The sequence below is a fragment of the Accipiter gentilis genome, chromosome 7 (genome assembly GCF_929443795.1).
Source record: "Accipiter gentilis chromosome 7, bAccGen1.1, whole genome shotgun sequence".
In the NCBI taxonomy this organism is placed as follows: domain Eukaryota; kingdom Metazoa; phylum Chordata; class Aves; order Accipitriformes; family Accipitridae; genus Astur; species Astur gentilis.
Genome location: NC_064886.1, coordinates 44,527,898 through 44,546,827, shown reverse-complemented (window position 1 = coordinate 44,546,827; position 18,930 = coordinate 44,527,898). Strand labels below are relative to the sequence as shown.

General features: G+C 40.0%; 1 protein-coding gene across 3 annotated transcripts in view; it reads right to left on the bottom strand.

Moving 5' to 3' along the window:
• Nucleotides 1–18,930, bottom strand: part of AP1G1 (adaptor related protein complex 1 subunit gamma 1) — a 52,669-nt gene that overhangs the window by 24,717 nt on the left and 9,022 nt on the right. For all 3 annotated transcript variants that reach the window (XM_049804755.1, XM_049804756.1, XM_049804754.1), the window contains 5 exons: nucleotides 12,678–12,881; nucleotides 8,452–8,576; nucleotides 5,736–5,877; nucleotides 4,390–4,486; nucleotides 2,029–2,105 (listed from right to left, as the gene is read on the bottom strand). In XM_049804755.1, coding sequence (XP_049660712.1) covers nucleotides 2,029–2,105; nucleotides 4,390–4,486; nucleotides 5,736–5,877; nucleotides 8,452–8,576; nucleotides 12,678–12,878 — 642 coding nt within the window. In that variant the 5' untranslated portion in view covers nucleotides 12,879–12,881. Of the gene's footprint in view, nucleotides 1–2,028; nucleotides 2,106–4,389; nucleotides 4,487–5,735; nucleotides 5,878–8,451; nucleotides 8,577–12,677; nucleotides 12,882–18,930 lie in introns of those variants that run through there.

The window sequence follows — 18,930 nt, the reverse complement described above, 5'->3', positions numbered from 1 at the left end:
TTTCCCCATCATCTATTCCTACCTTCACTCTTCAGGAATTACATACTCCTCTGAAAACGTACATTTCATAAAAACAAACAAACCATGAATTTCCTATTATCTGCCTTAAAGAGGAATGAACCAAAGGGTGCTGCAACGTGTTCCCTCAGGACAGAGTAACAGACAAGTGGAGTGACCTGCTGGAGCATTCCTGGAACCCTAATTAATATTTTCTTTGCCTTCTAACACACAAGAGTTATCAGGACTGAGGACAGAACAAACAAAGGGAAACATTACAGCCATGGAGATCGGTTGAGGGCCACCCCCCCAATCTTCTGTAGTCAGATTACACCCATGAAAGATATCAGCAATGCAGCCATACTCAGTAGCTCTTTGCAGCACAGTAAGCCCACTTACAGGCACAGCTAAGTAACCATCTCTCCTGCTCCCTTTTGGGAATCACTCAAAGTTACCTCATGATTCAGTCAAAACACAAAGCCCAGTTTGCAATAAGAAGAAAGCCCAGGGCTACAGTTTGCGTAGGCACAAAAACATTCCCTAAAGTATTCCTCAAATGAGGGAGAGCTTGAGGAAAGCAGGCTCATGTTTGGAAAAGGCCACAACTGAGATTCAGGGCTGCCATGGGTATAGAGGTTTAGTGACAAGACAAGACCAGCACACAAAAAGCATTAGACAAATACAACCGAACTAAGCATGTGGCATCAATCACAAATGTGGCATTAAGAGGCGCTGCCTCACAAGAGACAAACATCTACAGATTCAATGCAAGCATGCACCATCTAGAAGAATTAACTCTTACCTTTTCATTCTAACACACAGCAGGATTCCAAATAGACAAAAGGGACAAAACAGACGAAGCAGGCATTAGGGACAGATCAATGTTATACCATTCACAGCATAAACAACTACAAGAGATAGCTAGAAAAGAATGTACCTAGTACCTAAATTTTGTGGTCTCAGCTCTTCTCTCTTTTCCCACGACTATCACCTTAACTGAGCAATTAGTAGCAGGGATAGCTACCTTCAAGATGACCCTAGTCGCACCTTCATTCCTGCTTTGACATACACAATCAGGGCAAGGGAAGATGCATGCCAAAATGCTAAGATGCATGAAAAAGATGTACTGTTTGAAATCCCTAATGATATAGACAAGCCAAGGAAGAACAGTAAACTGGGCATGCAAATAAATAAGCACCTTTAAGACTTTTCAGGAGCAAACAGCTGGTTATGTTCTACCAGCTTTGTTCAACTTCTCCTTCTTTGACCAAGAACTCAGCATGACAATCAATGCAATTTTCGGATGCCCTTCTATTGGTAGTGTCATATGGCAATAATACTGCACAGCAAGTTATAGCAAACAGCATAAGGAAGTTTGTGCTGGGGGGGAAGGAGAAGCAAACATTCCTAACCAGAGGAGGAAGAGTAACGTTCACCCTCAAACCTTTAAGTTAAAATGGAAAATGACGTAATATGGCATGCACCAGAGATGAGTTATCTACAGAATTAGAACCCCCATTGATATTTTTGACCTGAGTTTATAAAATTGTGTGGCTGTGGTTAAGGCATTCAGGTGTCGGTATAAGCCTCAGTTTTCTGTCTTTGCCTCTAAGTTTAACACATTTGTGATTCCAATGTCACTATGCATTTAGCTACAAAGAGTGGAAAAAAACCCACGGGAACTTCAAAGAGGACACTTTAAAACTAAGTTTAGGATGAGTTACATACTGCACAGTCTTAAGACTGATGTTTTGTAACTTACCCACTTATTGAAGGGGATTAGGGCTAGATACACATAAAATTCCTAAATTTAATGATTTTTTAAAAAATTTTGATAACAGACAGGATCATTAAATTCTTCACCCAAACAGTTGTAAGGATTTTATTAAGATGTGCACACTGCTTTCACTAGGGAGACTAAGAGAATGCATCGGTTAAAAAACTCCAAAAACCCAAATACTCAAAACCCGCCAACCCACCACAAACAAAAGCATGAATATTAACTCTTCAGTATTACCAGTTCACACTTACCTTTCTAAAGTGTGCAAGCATGTCTGGGCTTCTCTCACACATCTCTGTGAGGAGGACAACTGATGTGTGAAGAACACCTAAAGGTGAGGAGGGGAAAAAAGTATTACATTTAACATAATTTCACTGGCTCCATACATGTGACAAAGATCCTACGGAAACAACAGGAAATCATTAAAAGAATATTCTTCTTCAATCAACATATCTACCCCAAAATACATTTGCGCTTGCAGCTGTGCCCAAGGGAAAGCAGGTAACAAAGTGCTCATGTCTTAAAGCTACAACTCAAGGCCAATAGAGGAGAGAAACTGGACTGTATCTGCAGAAATCTGCATACTAAATATACAGTCAGGTGGTAACAGAGTTGGACTAGATGATCTTTAAGGTCCCTTCCAACCCAACCCATTCTATGATTCTATACAAACATAAGACTCTAGAAGGATGATATATGTTAATTGCATTGTAGGTGTTGGGTTCCTCATGCTTCCTGATTTTCTCTTCTGATTTGGGTACCCTAGCTGACCTTATGCGACCTGAACTGGACCCTCCTCAGGTGGTCTCAAAACTCAGTCTAGAGAAAGATTATAATAGACTGCTTGGTCAAGCCAGTGTCTGCACATTGGCAGCCAGCTGCTTGTGCCCTGCCTTAACGAAACCCAGTCAAAGTGTCTCTGAAATTATTTAGAAAAGGCAAGTCAGTTACAAAACATTCAACTAGATGTCAATGCTAGATAACTTGTCAGCAAGATATAGCCTTGTAAAGCATGCAACTTCAACAATGAGCATTATTTTACATCTGTATTCAGCTGTAACACAGCAATCCTCCTCAGATGCTTTTTCAGTTACTCATTTTCTGTAGCTGTTAAGTCTGTAGTGGAGAAGTCCTGACTCAGAAAGAGATTAGAAGCTTGCTTAATAAGCAATATTTTCTACAGACATGACAGCATTTATATTCCACAATCTATGCAGCTTTCTGACCTACTGCAGGTTCTATGCAAAATCTGTTTTGAAGTACATAAATATCTACCTATACAGTTTGTGTCACAGCCTGCTTATCACTGAGATCTCCCAAAGGGCTGCTGAAAGGGTTTTATATGTTCTGCTTCAGTGAAAGCTCAATACAAAGCCCATGGCTAAGACTGATGGAAAGGAGATGCTGATACTTAAGGATGAGGAAAGCAGAAAGGATGATCCGGTTCTTGAATTCAGGTGAACCTAGACTCAATTCTCTGCTTGGCCAAGGCTTGAAGAGGAGCATTCCCATCTTTACAGAGGGAACAAAACAGCTCTAAGCTTTTCAGGGTTACACGAGACAAAGACAGAGGATCTCATGCTACCAAGTTGGATCACACAAGCATCACTTACTGACAGAGTCTAACAAAACATTGCCTACTTGAAGCAGTGCCTTGTCTAAACATTCTGATCATCACATTTTAAATCAAGATAAACTAGCTGCACACACATGACCGACATTCCACATGCAAACCGTCCTGTACCTCAAAGGTTTATAACACATGCAGGGGGAAAAAAAAAAGGAAAAAAAGGAAACAATAGCTTCTCAGGAAGCTACTGTGACCCGTTAGCACTGTTGGCACTTACAGCTACCTTGTCTTGACAGAACTTCTCCCTGTGATGGGTTTTCAGCAGTGCGAACATCTACTGTAGAACTACTAGTACGCCCACCTTTTTTTTTTTTTTTTTTTTTTTTAAGGCACATGCTTATTGCAGATGTGCCACAGGACTAAGACTTTGGGAAGTGAGCACTAGGCTTGATACAAATTAGTCAAGGTGTTAATGTTAGTATTTCTCTTTAAATAATCTTCTGGAAGCACTTGTGCAAGAAAATGTATTCAAACAGAATAATCTCACAAAGGACCATTAAAGTGAGAATCTGTTTTATGATGTAGTTCTGATGAAAAACAGCACTGAAGAAAGACTTTCCTGACAGTGACATAGGTATCTCAGTCCTGGCAATGCCTGCTAAAATAATGTCAGAGAATCCTATAGTGCTACGCTAACAGAAGACACACAAAAAAACCCCACCCAAAAAGTGCACTTTAGAGCCCCTTTAGGCAGTGTATTGGATAAAAATCACAAACTTTCCCATTGCACCCACTCTGAAGTGTATCAAAAAACAGGGAGAGAGTTCCTTTTGTCACCATGCCATGTAAAAGTCCTTCTGACTTGCAGAATCATACAAATCCCTTCCTTCTGAAGGACATTTGCTTTCACTGCATAGAATTGGGAAGAAACAAATCATACAAATACACCTCAACAATTCCTTCCAAACAAAATGCTTAGGTATCAAGTGCACCATCCCGTAAGGAATGTCATAGCCTTGCTAAGTAGAGTCTCGGATATTACCATGGTTCTTCTCATTCAGCAAGTTTTTGGTGGCTGGCAGGAACATCTCCATGAGTTCAGGCACCTTTCTAATGACATGAACAGCACACAATGCTGCCTGTACAGGAAAAACAGCTCTGTTAGTACATACTGTAATGACAACAATGCACGTTTTGAGAACATCTAGCACAGAGGGAACTATAATGAATTTCATGACATACATAGGCCTGGAAAGTTTATGGTACATTTTTCCACCTCTCTACTACAAGTGATACTAAACAGCATCACAGAGAAGAGTTCAATAAAGCTACCATGAGTCAGGGGGGAAGCACTGGGCTACAAAGTAATACTCCCACGAGCAATGGTTCATTTTTACATTATTCACTTCAGACGTGATATTAACTGCAAAGCAGCTCTGCCTTTAATACGGCTACTTCAGTGTGTCTTCCTGTTGCTAAGGAGGGGATGATGCATTGGAAGCAAATAATTGAGTTTATGTCAAATTATGGCTCATTTTCTTTCCCTTGAATATCATCTCTTTCCCCACAAAATAACTTCCTCCTGCAGGTGATGGGTCCTATGAAAAACAAAGGTATACTGCAAAAAAATTGCCTACTTCTTCTAGGGTGCAGAAGCAACAGGAGACACTATTCTTTGCAGCTGCTTGAGAATCAAGTGCACTGAGGGCCTCTTCCCAGAATACAGCAATACCTCTTTGCATTGCTTTCTCTCCAATCTCTCTCTAGATCCAACACTAGACAAAGAAGTAACAATGCATCTCTTCCTGAACTGTACTGCTCCCCACCCTCCCCAAGACTTAACAATGAAATAAATTTAAAAGAACAAGGGTGATTACAGTTTGCAGATGCTGCAGCACACTTCCTATGCGAACAAGATAATTTACAATTGTTTGCCCATTTCAAGCCCTTAACCTTTCTATCTCACATACTACTGTCATCATCAACAGAAGAGATCGAATAGGTTCAAATCTTCAGATATCAGCCTGCATTGTTAATGATCAAAGTTTCTCTGCACTTATCTGAGAAGATATAGAAATAAAACTGATTACTAGAAGTTTGGGGTTAACATCTGTGAACAGGTGGGTGTTCACATTACCATCAATAACCTTAAGGTAGAGAGTATCAAAATAGAAACAACTGCCTCATCTGTTGGAGGCTTGACTTTTAGAGGCTTACACACATTCCTGCTATAGACAGACAGGGAGTTTTGACCTCTATCTGTCTTGCACACTGGGAAAATGCTCAGCCAGTGTGATCCAAGCCATCTAGTATTCCAGATATTATCAGGTATCCAATCAATCTTGAGTTTTAATCCATAATAAAGTATTCAAAAGTTCCCTGAAGTACCTTCTTCCTAAGATAGGAGTTGGAAGTTTTGAGGAGCTTTTCCACCTCTCCTGCAAGGTCTCTGCACATTTCTGAGGAACCCATGCAGCCAAGAGTGCAGAGTGCCAGCCCCTGCACATATTGCGTGCTGTGATTAAGGTCACTGTAAAGGAGAAAAAAAAAAGCCAATCAGCATGCACAAAGAGAACCTGCACACAAGAAAAAAAAAAAAGGCATCTGTATCTACAGTCATCAAACTGGCTGCACACATGGCCCAGCAGAACTTTCCAGATTCTCAACTATTTGGGAGCATGCCTTAAGGAACAGCAGCAGCTTTGAGTGCATGTACCACAGGGTTTGCTACTACTTCTACTTAGAATCCTCAATTATAAAAACAAAGTACTTGGTTAAAACTATCAGGTGGGTATCTAGGGATTGAGCTGAGATGAGGGAAGACCACAAAGAATCCCATTAAAACTTCTGAAGTAAAGACAAAACATCGTATTTTGGAACTTGCATGCAGGAAAGAACCTAATATGAAGTACAGTCCTGCAGTGACTCTGTGAGTTGTCCCAATTTAAACACGTTCTAGGATAGGCTTTAGCTTCTGCATTTACAAACCAAACAGTATATAAAAATCTATGTAAATATATCCTCTATCCTGAGTAAAAACCGCAAACCCCACCACTCGCACACCTTGAATATAATCCATACATGAATTTTGTTTAGCAATCCTGACTATTCATATGCAAGTTGGAAGCTGCAAGTAGTGGTCAATAAGAAGTTAAACCACCTAACAGTAGATGCTATTCATGAGGCCAGCTACCAATGTCACACTAACTACAAGACAATATAGCTTCCACATGGCAATCCCAACAGCCTTTAAAACTTAGTTCTATGCTACTTTTCCACGAGACTATTTGGTACTCATGTCGCCACAGTATCCAGGATTCAACAATGTTGAAGAAAGTAAAAAATACGGTTCCTGGTTTGGGAGGCGAGGGGAGCTGTGGATTGCATGACAGGAGAGCTGGGGCAACGAGTGCTATGTAACTAAACGCGCACAACGTGCAGAAAAGCAAGAGACAGTATTCCAGTTGTAACATCAAGCAGCTATGGCAACATGCAGATGGAGGAACAGATAGCACATGCCACTAAATGGGTTGTTTTTTTGTTTCCTTCCTTTAACAAATTTTCAGCAGCTACATAAAGCCGTGTGTATAGCAAGTACATGCTTCACAAGGGTGCTCACTTTTTTTGTATCAAAAATCTAGGTCTTGCTTTAAAATAATGAAAGAAAATGCCATAAATCAAATACCTTAATGTCTAAATAAAAGCAAGACAAAGTAGTACATACAGAAGCCAAAGGAGAAAGCAATAAACAACCCACTGAGACAGTGGGAAGCTGTCCACCAGTTTTGCTCAGCTTCAGTCTGACCCATTTCCAGTTCAAACTCACTACATCCTTATCACACAAATTCAACTTAGCATGAACAGTCAAAAGAGGTGTTAACCTAGCAGCCTGGATCTAATGGAATTGCCTCACAGGTATGACATTTCAATGAAAAATCTTTAGCCAAGTGTCTCTCCTCTCCTGGACACTAGGTCCAAAGTTGGCAGATCCTCAGGCCCACAGTTTTGTGAAGTTTCTTTCCAAGCACTTTGAGGCCACAGTCTAACTGAAGATCAATACTTGACTTGCTAATATCTGGGAGGCTTATGTTCTAAAAGTAACTAATAATAAAACCAGACACACCACACACAACCAAGCAGGCCTCTGGGTACATCAACTAGAACCCAGTTGTTCCACTCCTGCTCCCATCCATCTTGAAAAGGAGTGTTATTGGAAATGCAACAATCACCACCTACTAAACTATAATGTAAAACAGTCCCGTTTAACAGCATTTTACTGAGAGAAAAGTAGTAAAAGAAAAAAAAATTCTTTTCCATCCCCTCTTGTCTGATTTCAGCAAGATGCCAAGCAGACAGCATATCCCCAGTTGCTGCCTTGCTTCCAAGGAAAACCATTCATCAGGACCGTTAGGCCAACCTTAAAAAGACAGCAGGATATGCAGCCTTGATCCTTGAAATTGGAAGACTCTTCAGAGCTCATCAGCAAAAGTCAAGTAAACAAGCACAGGACAACATGGCTGCAGCAATATATATGACTTGGTGACATACAATGGCCAGCCAGTCCAGCCTACAAAGTTTTAACAGTGTTATAAAAACATCCTGATTCAGTCATATTTAAAATGTGCATGGACCTTTATTGATGCTGCTTTACTGCTTGCCTGGCTCTTTCCTACTGCAAGCTGGAAGATAACTAATTTACAGAAATGGAAGAGAGCTCTTTACAACAATTAGAGGTCTTCTGCACTGGCTGAGCAGCTTACTGTGGTTATTTCATCTTCCTGAATTTATTTAACATGACCTCCAGAAACATATACTACCATTCTGTAACAGTAGTTAAATGAAGTGTTGTTTGCCACATACACCTCTTCAGGACCAATGCAATTTTATATTCTGTTCCCTCCAAGGAAGCTAGACAAGATCATCCAATACAGTACCATACTAGAACAGTCTTGTATGGTCACCAGCATACAACAAATTGAAGATACCAGTTTTCTAATGCAAGGGAACAAAAACTAAAGTACTCAAAATATCACTGTCAGGAGTGTACTTTCAGACCCTGAAACCTCAAAGCATGTGTTGATGGAGAGAGAGGTGGTACCCTTACTTCTTGATGCAATTGGTCATAAGAAGATGGACATCCTGTCTCTCATCCAGCAGCAACATGGCACCTAAATACCCAATGCGCTTGTCTGTGAATTTCTGAGAGGCAATGAGCTTGAGGCACTCCAACTGGAAAAAAAAAAAAGGAAAAAAAGAAAAAAAAAAGACAGAATTAGCTTAAACTACTTCTTAGCTAGAGGAGAAACAGTTTGAATTTTGATGTTTACTCATTTAGGTCTCTCAGAATGCATTTTTAAAAGTATATTTTATTCCCATTTTGGAGATGTGGAAAACAAAGAAAGGTTAAATGACCTGCCCAAAGCTCCCAGCAAGCCAGCAGGAAAGTCATTAGCAGCTCCTGCATCTTGAAGTAACCAGACACTGTTGGCCTTCCATGACCCCAGATATACCAGATATGTGGGTTTATGTCAGATGACAAAAGTAAAAGATAACATATTTATAGAGACAAGAGATCCATCATTAAAAACAAAATCGTGAAGAAATCTAGATCATGTGTCATGTTTGATATGCACTGGAAACTTCTGAACCAGGCTTAAATGGGTCCATCTACCTACCAGAGAAGATCGATGCTCTGTAAGTTTTGTCAAAACCAGTTTTTGTTTATTATGATCTGTAACTAAATTGCTAGCTAGGTAAACCTTAGATACAGTCAGAGGTAGTTAAGTTTTTGTGCTGCTCTGTAATTTCTATTTGAAAACCTGAAGTTCGACTAAAATCATATGCATTGTAGCCACTACAAACTTCCTTTTCACCACATAGAAATGTCAACCGTGTTCAACAGCATAAAGGAGATCCCTAAGATAACATGCATAGCTGCCACTTGCACTCAGCTATTTAAGAATTTAATTGCTAACCCATTTTTAAACTTAACACTTTCTTACTACAAAAAGGGACATCAACCACAGAGATATTCTGACATTAATATGCACTAAAATATTTTTCTCTAACAGATAACTCACCAGGTATAATCAATATCTACTTTCGAGACAGGAGGTAGCAGAAATGGCTTCTCAAAACAGGTAAGAGACCTACCCCTCAAAAACACATCCCCTAAGTCTGTTTTACAAACTAGCTGGGGCAGCAAGTAAGCATACACAATAGGTTTAAGGAGGGGTCAGACAAAGCTTGCAACAGATCCATTTTAAAGGAAGTAAAGGGGGCATGCACAGGCAAAAATACAGGGCATCATGAAAAGTTTTTCATGATCCCTAGCTATAGGGAAGCTTGAACAGGGCAACAGAAACAGGTGAGATGCAAGAAGCACACACACATCAGGAAGGTAAAGTTGTACAGGATACTGATAAGAAAATTAAAGTTGAAGTGCCAGAGAAAGTGCGTGCTATAGCCTAGCCACTGACAAGTTCTTACACCTGCATGGCATCAGAACATACAACTCAACTATGCAAGAAGTTGTCACATATGAACACCTGGCTAGTGCAGGGTGATAAACTGGTAAGAAAAAGCTAGAAAGAAAGCAAGTTCAGTTTGCTAGATTTAAAAGGGGCTGAAAATCTAGACTGAAGAAACACCTCTGAACAATAAGATCAGTCATCCACAAGGATAACTGAACTTGCACAAACGGGCAAGATCAACCAGGGATAAGGTACAGAACACTAGATATTGACCTCTTATCTTTCCGGTGCTTTCTGTAAAAGAATAATGCACCACTGAACCAATTTTCTTCCTCAGGTTTACAAGATACTTTCTTATACAACCCTCTGCAACAATGCAATGTAGAATTGATGACATCTAAGCTACAGTGTAACAGCCAACAAAGGCAGAAGACGAATGACTAAGAAAAAGCAGAAGGAAACTAATGACTGCAACAGATACTGTCAGACATATTTCTAATACTTTTGAATTTGAAAGATTATTGAAATTTACCCTGTGAAAGGCTGTTGAGTTCTTTTTTCACTTGTATACAAATACATGCAAACTAGCTTCATGCACAGCAATACTGAGAAACATGATCAGCTGAAGGTCCTACTAGGTCTAATTAGTGGAAGAAATCTTGATACCATTATATCCATTTCATTCAAAGGAACCATTAAAATCTGCTACATCAGTACTGTAACAGATACATTAGTAAAGCCAGATATGATACAGGCATATAGCCAGACTACAACTTACCTGAGTTTTTACTGACATAGCCACTCTTCCAACTGGAATTTTTTTGCAGGTAGAAATAATGACAATAATAATAAAGTTATTTCACCATTTGCCCAAGCTGCCTGACAACTTCTAAACTTGCACAAACGGCCTTTGCACACGCTCAAGAGACAGCTTGCCATCCACTGCATCTCAGCATGCACTGGCTAAATACAGTGCTCATGCTCATATTTCTGTATAAGATATCCTCAGTCAAAATTGAGGATCCCTGGCTTGGAAAGAAGTAGATCAACTATTCACTACTTCTGACGCCTTCTCTAAATTCTCTTTTATTATTGGTTACCCCATCCACACTGTTTGCTGAAGTCAGATGTCTGCTTACATCTTTAAGAGAGACTGTCTAACACAGCCTGTGGCTCTCTTCTGTTTTCACTGAAACATATGTGCTGCATATTTATCCTGTCACTCTCAAACTTCCTGTATGCAATGCTGGACTGTCTATCCACAAGACTCCACTGCTGGAACAGCATGTCTCTTCAACAGGTCCCCAACTCACACAAACTACATTCCACCTACACAACATAAGCACTTTGAAAGATTCCTTCCAGCTATAAGCCTTGAGGACATGCAAAGGTCTGCAACTTACTTGGAGAATACTTGTTAAAATCCCTTCTCAGGCTTGGGCCCTTATACCATCCTGAAAGTGCAGCTGATGAACTACATGAGAACCAAGGCCATCAAATGAAGCACTCTGTTCCCAAAACAGTCAGCACAGATGCTTCTGTTTGAGATGCAGCAACCCCAGCAATAATAGGTATTGAATAATCTGTTTTATCCTTCTTTCACTGAGTGAAGAGGTAATTTACCATTACTGACCAAAGCAGAAACTGAAAAATTATTAAGTCTTCTATATATGGGATTAAATACTTGAATAACAAGATAAAATAAACCAAATAAAATTTAAACATGTTCCTAACATAGGTGAAATGTAGAAATTTTAGATGACACTTATCTGTAACACTTTTCATTCTTCTTACAGCTCTTAGATACTTAGCCTTAATTTTTGTGACAGGAAGTTTCTCTCTTGGACCAGGGAGTCTGGCTATGTGAAGTGTTAAGAACAGTATAACACACAAATTCATTTGCTCTTATGTAACAACTCCTTACCCCGAGAGGAGAATCCAATGATGTAGAAGTAAGATGATGCAGTTTATATGCAATAGCACAGCCCTAACACTAAGACTATTTGGAATTTGATTTCAGTGGTTTGAGTTTACTGTTTCAGTGAGACATGTCAGGATTGGTAAATCCCATCATGAATGAATAGACTCCCAAGACATAAAGCTACTTAAGGGATACAACAATTTGATGGACTTTTTATTTAGCTTTATGGAAGGCCTAGGTTGGATTGCTACTAACAGGACACTTACTGGCTTCTAAGCAAAACAGACTATGCCCCAAAGACTAAGAAAAGCTCAACCTGAAGAACATCTTGTAGATCAGGAACTTCCATCTTCCTGTCTCCCTTTTCCACAATCTACCTGTGTCAAAAATAGCGCATCAAAAATAAGCCAAGAGATGGAAAACTCATACCAGCATTCTCCAAGTCACCTCACTAAGATGGGGATAAGGAATATCAATTTTTCTTATTGCTGGGAACAGACCAGCTCTTATCTTCCTAGAATGGATTGCTTTAGGAGGAAAACAGTATAGAAACTCCTTTGAAGCATCTGGTATTTTCCATCAGAGACAGAACTCCAAAGTGCTCTTTTGAGCCCATTTAGAAATATCCGTATGTACGAGAATGTGGTTTAATAACTACAGCTCTGCAGAAAACACTGGCGATGAGGAGCAGTCTGGCATAAGCAGACTAACCCTAAGCTTCATAACAAAACATGTAAGTCTCCAAACAGCAGATCTCACAAAGGCAAAACTAACTAACATAGGTTCAGAACGTACGTGAAGACAGACCTCAAAACATCCCAAAGAGCAGAGAGCAAAACCGCAGCTAGGAATGCGCCGAAAAAGTCAATGTGCCCAAAACACACAAAGCAGACTGGCATATGCGCATAGCACAGCAAGCATTGAACTCTGACCTACCTGTCCAAAATGTGCAGGGTATCCCAGCATGTGCATATACAGCAGCTTTGCAACATTTCTGCATCGGTATGTGTTATCTTCCTCTCGGAAGGATGACCGGATAGCAGCACATTCCTTTTGGATCATCTCACGCTCTTCTGCCTGAGTTCTTGCTGTCCGGATGGTCCGGATCAACTCCCGCAGTCTGATGGGGGCTGGCATCCTCTGGGAGAAGAAAGAGATCTGTAAACCTTGTACTGTACCTAAAGGCTTCATAATGGTCTCATACTTTTGCCCTTTTTTTTTTGTTTTTTCTTTCTTACACTACAATTATGTAAGTAGAAGAATTAAGAAAATGCAGACTGCTTCAATAGCATGGTTAAAAGTAAACTTGAAAACTAGAGGAATTCATTGTACGTCGCATTTGATTTTCCAGAACGTCAGAAACAGGAATTGCTATGCTTTGAGCTAGCTGTCAGATGAACATAACATGACTCCCCCACCTGAAACAGGCAGAAGTGGCACTCTGCAAGGTATGCTCTCATATTCATATCATCTGCCTCTCTCCAAAAAAGTCAGGCTCCAAAGAGAGTTGATCCTAAAATCATGACAACTTGGGACAGAAGTCCTTTAAAAAAAGCAATGCTGTTTAATAACTTCCACAAGATTTCATGCAAGTGTTTCAGATAGCCATGCTTCAAAAATCCTGCAAACTTGTGCCATACACTCTTCCTTCTTAGAGGCATGGAAGTGAGCAGAAAAAGCAGATGGAAGAGCAATCCTAGCTGTGTGGACTTTTCAGAGAATCTTCATTTAAAAATAAATAGCGTTGACACCAACCTTTTATGACACCCCAAACAGAACAATCCTTTCTAAAACAAACAAGCCTATCACATTACTGTCTGGTGGCACTAGTATGAAAAGAGTGTGCAAGGAAAGTGTATTCTACATGAACCCCAAGCAGTTTCACTTCAGGTGGAATACTGATTGAGCCATCTGACCTAGAGAGCAATTTAGTCTTCTAAGTACCCCTCCAGAAGAAAAAGGCTCTCAAACAAAAGCCAAACTTTAGAATTAAGTTCCAACAGTTGAACTTTTTAGTTCATGCTCACCAAAGCTGACTTTTGACTTTCTGGGAGATCAGACTATGCAAGCATATCTACAGTCTTATTTTATCCATGCCAGACTGCAAATGTAACTAAGCCATTCAGATAATAGATAACGTCACACCAACTTGTAAAAAGTTGCCATGGCAGTTTGCTACAGATTTTGTCTGGGTCACTGTCCTCCCAAAATGGCGTGTCATACGTTTTAAGCAGGGCCATATCAGAAAAAGATGCGCATTCAGATGCTGCAGTAATGGGCTTGCATGACACCACAGAACAGGCAGGCTGGGAAGCATACAGAGTTTGCTTTTCTGCAGCAAACAAGTCCCCTGCTAAGAGAGGTGCACATTAAAGGTGGCCTCACAGTAAGACAGCTGAATTCACGTCTGTAGGTCCAGATTATAAATCTGGTCTCCTACAGAATTCATATATAACACTAAGTCTCATCAGTCAAACCACGTGGACCCCTCATATTCCAGTTCCCCATCTTCATACCCAGAAGGTTTGAATTTGCAGAGACACAAAGCACTCAATTTTGAAAATACAAGAGTAGAGGTGTTCTTTCTGCCTAAGGAAACTCTGCCTCAAAATGCAGACACATGCAGGACCAAGATTATTGGACAAGTTAATCCTTAGTCTTGCCTCTCCATGCGAATTTATAACACTTCCTCACATTACTGTGATATGAATAAATTCATGCTTACTATGCATTCAGATGCTACACTAACAGACATCACAGAAATGGTCAAGGGGTAGTAAAAAAATTCATTTCCAGAACAGTATTTGAACATGCAATAAGGCCTTTGAATGTGGCAGTCACGTTATTTTAATGCAGCTTGTAATGTTCCTACACTGAAAAGATCTTCCTAGACAGCATCTTATCTCCATGCCTATGGGGAAACCTTTACTTAGATGGAGTTAAACCCTTAACACAGACCTCTGCTCTGCAGCTAACAGTACAAGTGATAGTGATAGAACTGTGATCTTTCAGCAGCAAGTTAAGATCGTAGGTTCACAACAAACAGAACATGAAAACCCTGCAGAGCACTAGGAGCAGTACATTGAGACACATGTACTGTACATAGTCTTTGGAGATTTCAGATGCTGAAGTGCAAGTCTCAAAGGAGCATGTACAAATCGTTTTTGCAAATATTATTTGGCCAAATTGGAAGACTATTTCCACCAGTGCAACAAAATACACATCCTCAAAATAAAACAACAACTCCCCAGCACTCATACAGGGAGTCAGCCAGAAGCATAAAGGTTTCAAAGATTTTCAAATAAAAGGTAATTTAATTCTGTCCATTTCCTGCTGTATCCCCCCGCCATCCACACATAATAAAATGCTTCTACCCTAAGAGAGCAAAAAACTTTTCTAAAAGCCTGCAAAAAGCCTCTGATGAATAGCTTGCTTGGGAAACTTCAGAAAGAGCAACTTAGAACTATTAAAAAAGAAAAATGGCACGTAAAATCAAGGCAACTGGGAAAGAGTTAATGCAAGCTAGAGTTCCAATATAACACATACTAGTTGCTTCCTAGCTGTTGTCTGGTTGTATTGCTTTACTCTGCGGTAAATTACTCTTAGAAAAAAGGGACGAACGCAGATTAACTGTGTGCTATCACTGGGGATAACATGCTGCTAATTACACCCCTACCATATATCCCCAAAAACTTGTTTGCATAAGTCTATCCTTAGAGCCTGCCTTCAGAGCTGAAACTCTTGAATAAAACTCAAGGCACAAGGCTTGTCTACCAAGGATGTTATTCAGCAATAAGTTAGGATACAACCCCCTCCCAAATTCTACGAATCCTTAGAACATGCTTAGGTTCATGTTTCTATTCTGAATTTGTCATATTGGAAGTGGTCTCAATTACCTATAAAAGCTATTCTTAATTAATTCAAGTTGACCCCTTGTTTCTCTAGTAGTCTTCAACTTAACCTACTAATTTACATGAAGAATACGATCTGCCAACTCTTCACTGTCCTAAGTGTCAAAGGCGGCAGAAAGCAGATCAGATATGGTCATACCAAGTCTGATCACAGCTCCACCCTGTTTAGAACCCTGTCTCGGACAACAGCAAATGCCTAGGTAAGAGTGTAAGAACAGGGCAAGCATGTAGCAATACTTTCTCAGAATTCTCTTGCAGTCATCAACAATTTGTGGCCCAAGAACTTCCAAAGCCAGAAATAAAAAACACATTTGGAGCCCAGGTAAACTTCTAGAATCAACAATATTCTGCAGAACACAGCTTGAGTTCCACAGCTTCACTGCATGACATATGGAGACCCTGCTACTTCTTCTGTTTTGCATTTCCAACTGTTCGTTTCCACTGATACTCCCAATTTTTCTACATGCTGCCATTGTTATCCTTCCCTCATCCTCCCCAGTCTGAAAAAGTGCGGCCTCACATCCAAGCCCTTCCATGACTGATTACCTTTGTTGCCTTGCCTGCACATTCTACAATTCTCCTGTGTCCCTTCTGAAGGGGGAAAGGAGCAAAATGCTGCACGCGGCTTTTAAGAGGTAGATGTACCATTGATTCATTTGTATAAAACGTCTTCTATATTGCTCCCTATTATCGTCCAAATAATTTGCAAGGGTCAATTTGGGGTTCTGATTGCTACAAAGTGCTCTGCTTGTGTTTCTCACAAACAGTATCATAAACCCCAAAATCTCCTTCCTGGGTGGGAACCGTCTGCTTAAAGTCCCTAATTTTTAAGCCTGGCCTCACCTACTGCACACACGTTATCATGTAGTTCTAAACTGATCTTCATAAGCCATGCTTTTGTTTGAAAATTGGGAATAAGTTTAAAAAAATAATAAAAAAATAAAAGCACTACTGCAGGAATATTGCTCTGCAGTCTACAGGCAATAATTTTGTAATCACTAGGACCAGTCTTTCCCAGGCTCATGCTTAAAGAGGTGGTTCCAGTCCTCCCATTGAGCTCACACTGGCATTCCTGGGACAGTACACCACATGAGGCGACCTGTACATCTGAAAACCAGCTTGCTACTTGCCTCTCAAGAGTAGTAGTCTTAAGATGCATCAGTCTGGCTTGTGCAGACACAAAAGCAGCAGTGAGAACATAGAGCTTTGGGAGACCTGAGATCGAGTGGGAAAGAGGTGAAGTGTTCCCTCCAGCAGTAAACCACGCTTATGCTATGGTTCTGCACCCTAGTCAAGTTGATCTAAAACTTTAACATTCCTGATAAGATAGGCTAGGCAGTGGCTATTACAAGTTAAAACCATGACTGACTTTTTTATTTTAAAGAAAAAATTATTTGGAAGCTTTTTGAAACACCTATATATAGTCTCCAAACAAATGGAAGTTTGGCAGCAACTTGCTTTGACATCACAAGTCCGTTTGCTACCACTCTGTATTTGAAGGGTTTATAAACTGCTGAACACTTATATCTTCAGCCTGTGACTTGTACCTATCTTCAGCCTGTGACTTGTACAATCGCACTGCCTTCCTTGCCTGGGACCAAAACATTCCATAGGTATGCCCATAGAGGGCTTCAGCATGTTAGGTTTGGCCCTGGACAACAGAAAGTAAAAGGACAGACAGCCTAAACAGTTTTAGTAAATGGGAAAACAGCATTGAACGAAGTCACCGTATATTCTAAGTGTAGATTTTTATGAACATTTATTTTGCATCCTTCACGAGTGTTAACGCAGGACTTCCTACCTCACTGAGAAGGCAGGTAAAATGAAAACAAACACTGAAGATCTAGTATGATTTCACCCCAACATCATCCAGCCACTGAACAAAATGAATAGTCTATATTTACAAATGCCCTTGCATAAATAATCAGCAAGCCACACTGTAAAGATTATTTTTCCTCCTTATAACCACAGGAAAGCAAGCAGAAACCAGCATTTTGGAAAGCGAAGAATTAAAGAATAAGACTTATAATCAGATGATAGCCAAATTACAAGGCTACCTCCTGTTTTCATCTAATTTACATGTAACTTCATGTAACACACAGGCAGTTACTACAGACACAGTCCAATCTTAACTACTTCCCAAGAGCAATTGTGTCCCACACATGCTTCCTGCCTGATAAGGACAGCACAACTCAGAACTGCTCTGATGGAGGACAACATGAAGGGCAAAAGACAAAGCTATGATTTATTTTCCACCGTTCAGAACTTCTGTCTTTGTGCTGCAACTCCATACCTGGTCTTTTTTTAAGTCAATATTAAATCATTTAGCTTTTTAAAAAAATATACCTTTGAATTCTTCCCATAAAAGAAGTTCTGCACCCACCTATAATAAGATATTGTCTCCCTCTCACAAATCACTTCACATGCTTATTCCTTGGGGCTTGAGCTCCTTTCTTATACACATGCTCTTCTAGCATTTCCACGCACAGTAATTCCCATGCAATGCAACAGGTTGGTTTTTCTTCCCCTCCACAAGAAAATGCTCTCTTACTACCAACAAATTCTTACGTGAGGTATTTGATTTTTGCCTTCAGCTACTTTAAGATTCTTCTGCATGCTAATGCACTGGAAATCTCATCTAATTTTTAAGTTTCAGACATTTCAAGTAAGTATAAGCGGTATATATTGTAGGTGTGAAGAAACTTTGGACATGAGAACACTTAAATTCAGAAACATTCCAGAACAGATTAACATTTACCTATTATCAACTATTCCGCAGCCTATTATAACGCTGACAGACCTTTAATTACCTTGGGTAATTCCTGCTGATTTTGTTAAGCATGACTGTTCGTGTGACACAATATGCATATACCCAAACAATTTAAATGATATCGTGACAGCTTTCTCACTAACAGACTACGTGATCAAGTATCTATTGCCCTGTATTGATGCACTACTGAGCATAAATGGGAAATTGCAGAGAACAACAGCAGCCATGCCAGGTAAGGCATAAAACAGATCTAAGCCAGTATCCTGTCTCAGGATGGGAAGTAGTGGGTTTCTAGGGGAAGTAACAGAGAAAGTACATCTCCTCAGTACCTTCCCTACTTCCAAGATTTGCTGCAACTTAAGGGACTTCCTTAACCACAGATAGCATCTTTCTGCACAACACCTCTCTACAGATCTATGGATTTAACTAATCACTTTTTGAAAGCATCCAACCTTTTTCTGATTCATACCCATGGTAATAATTTGCACAGTTTAACTACACATTCCAT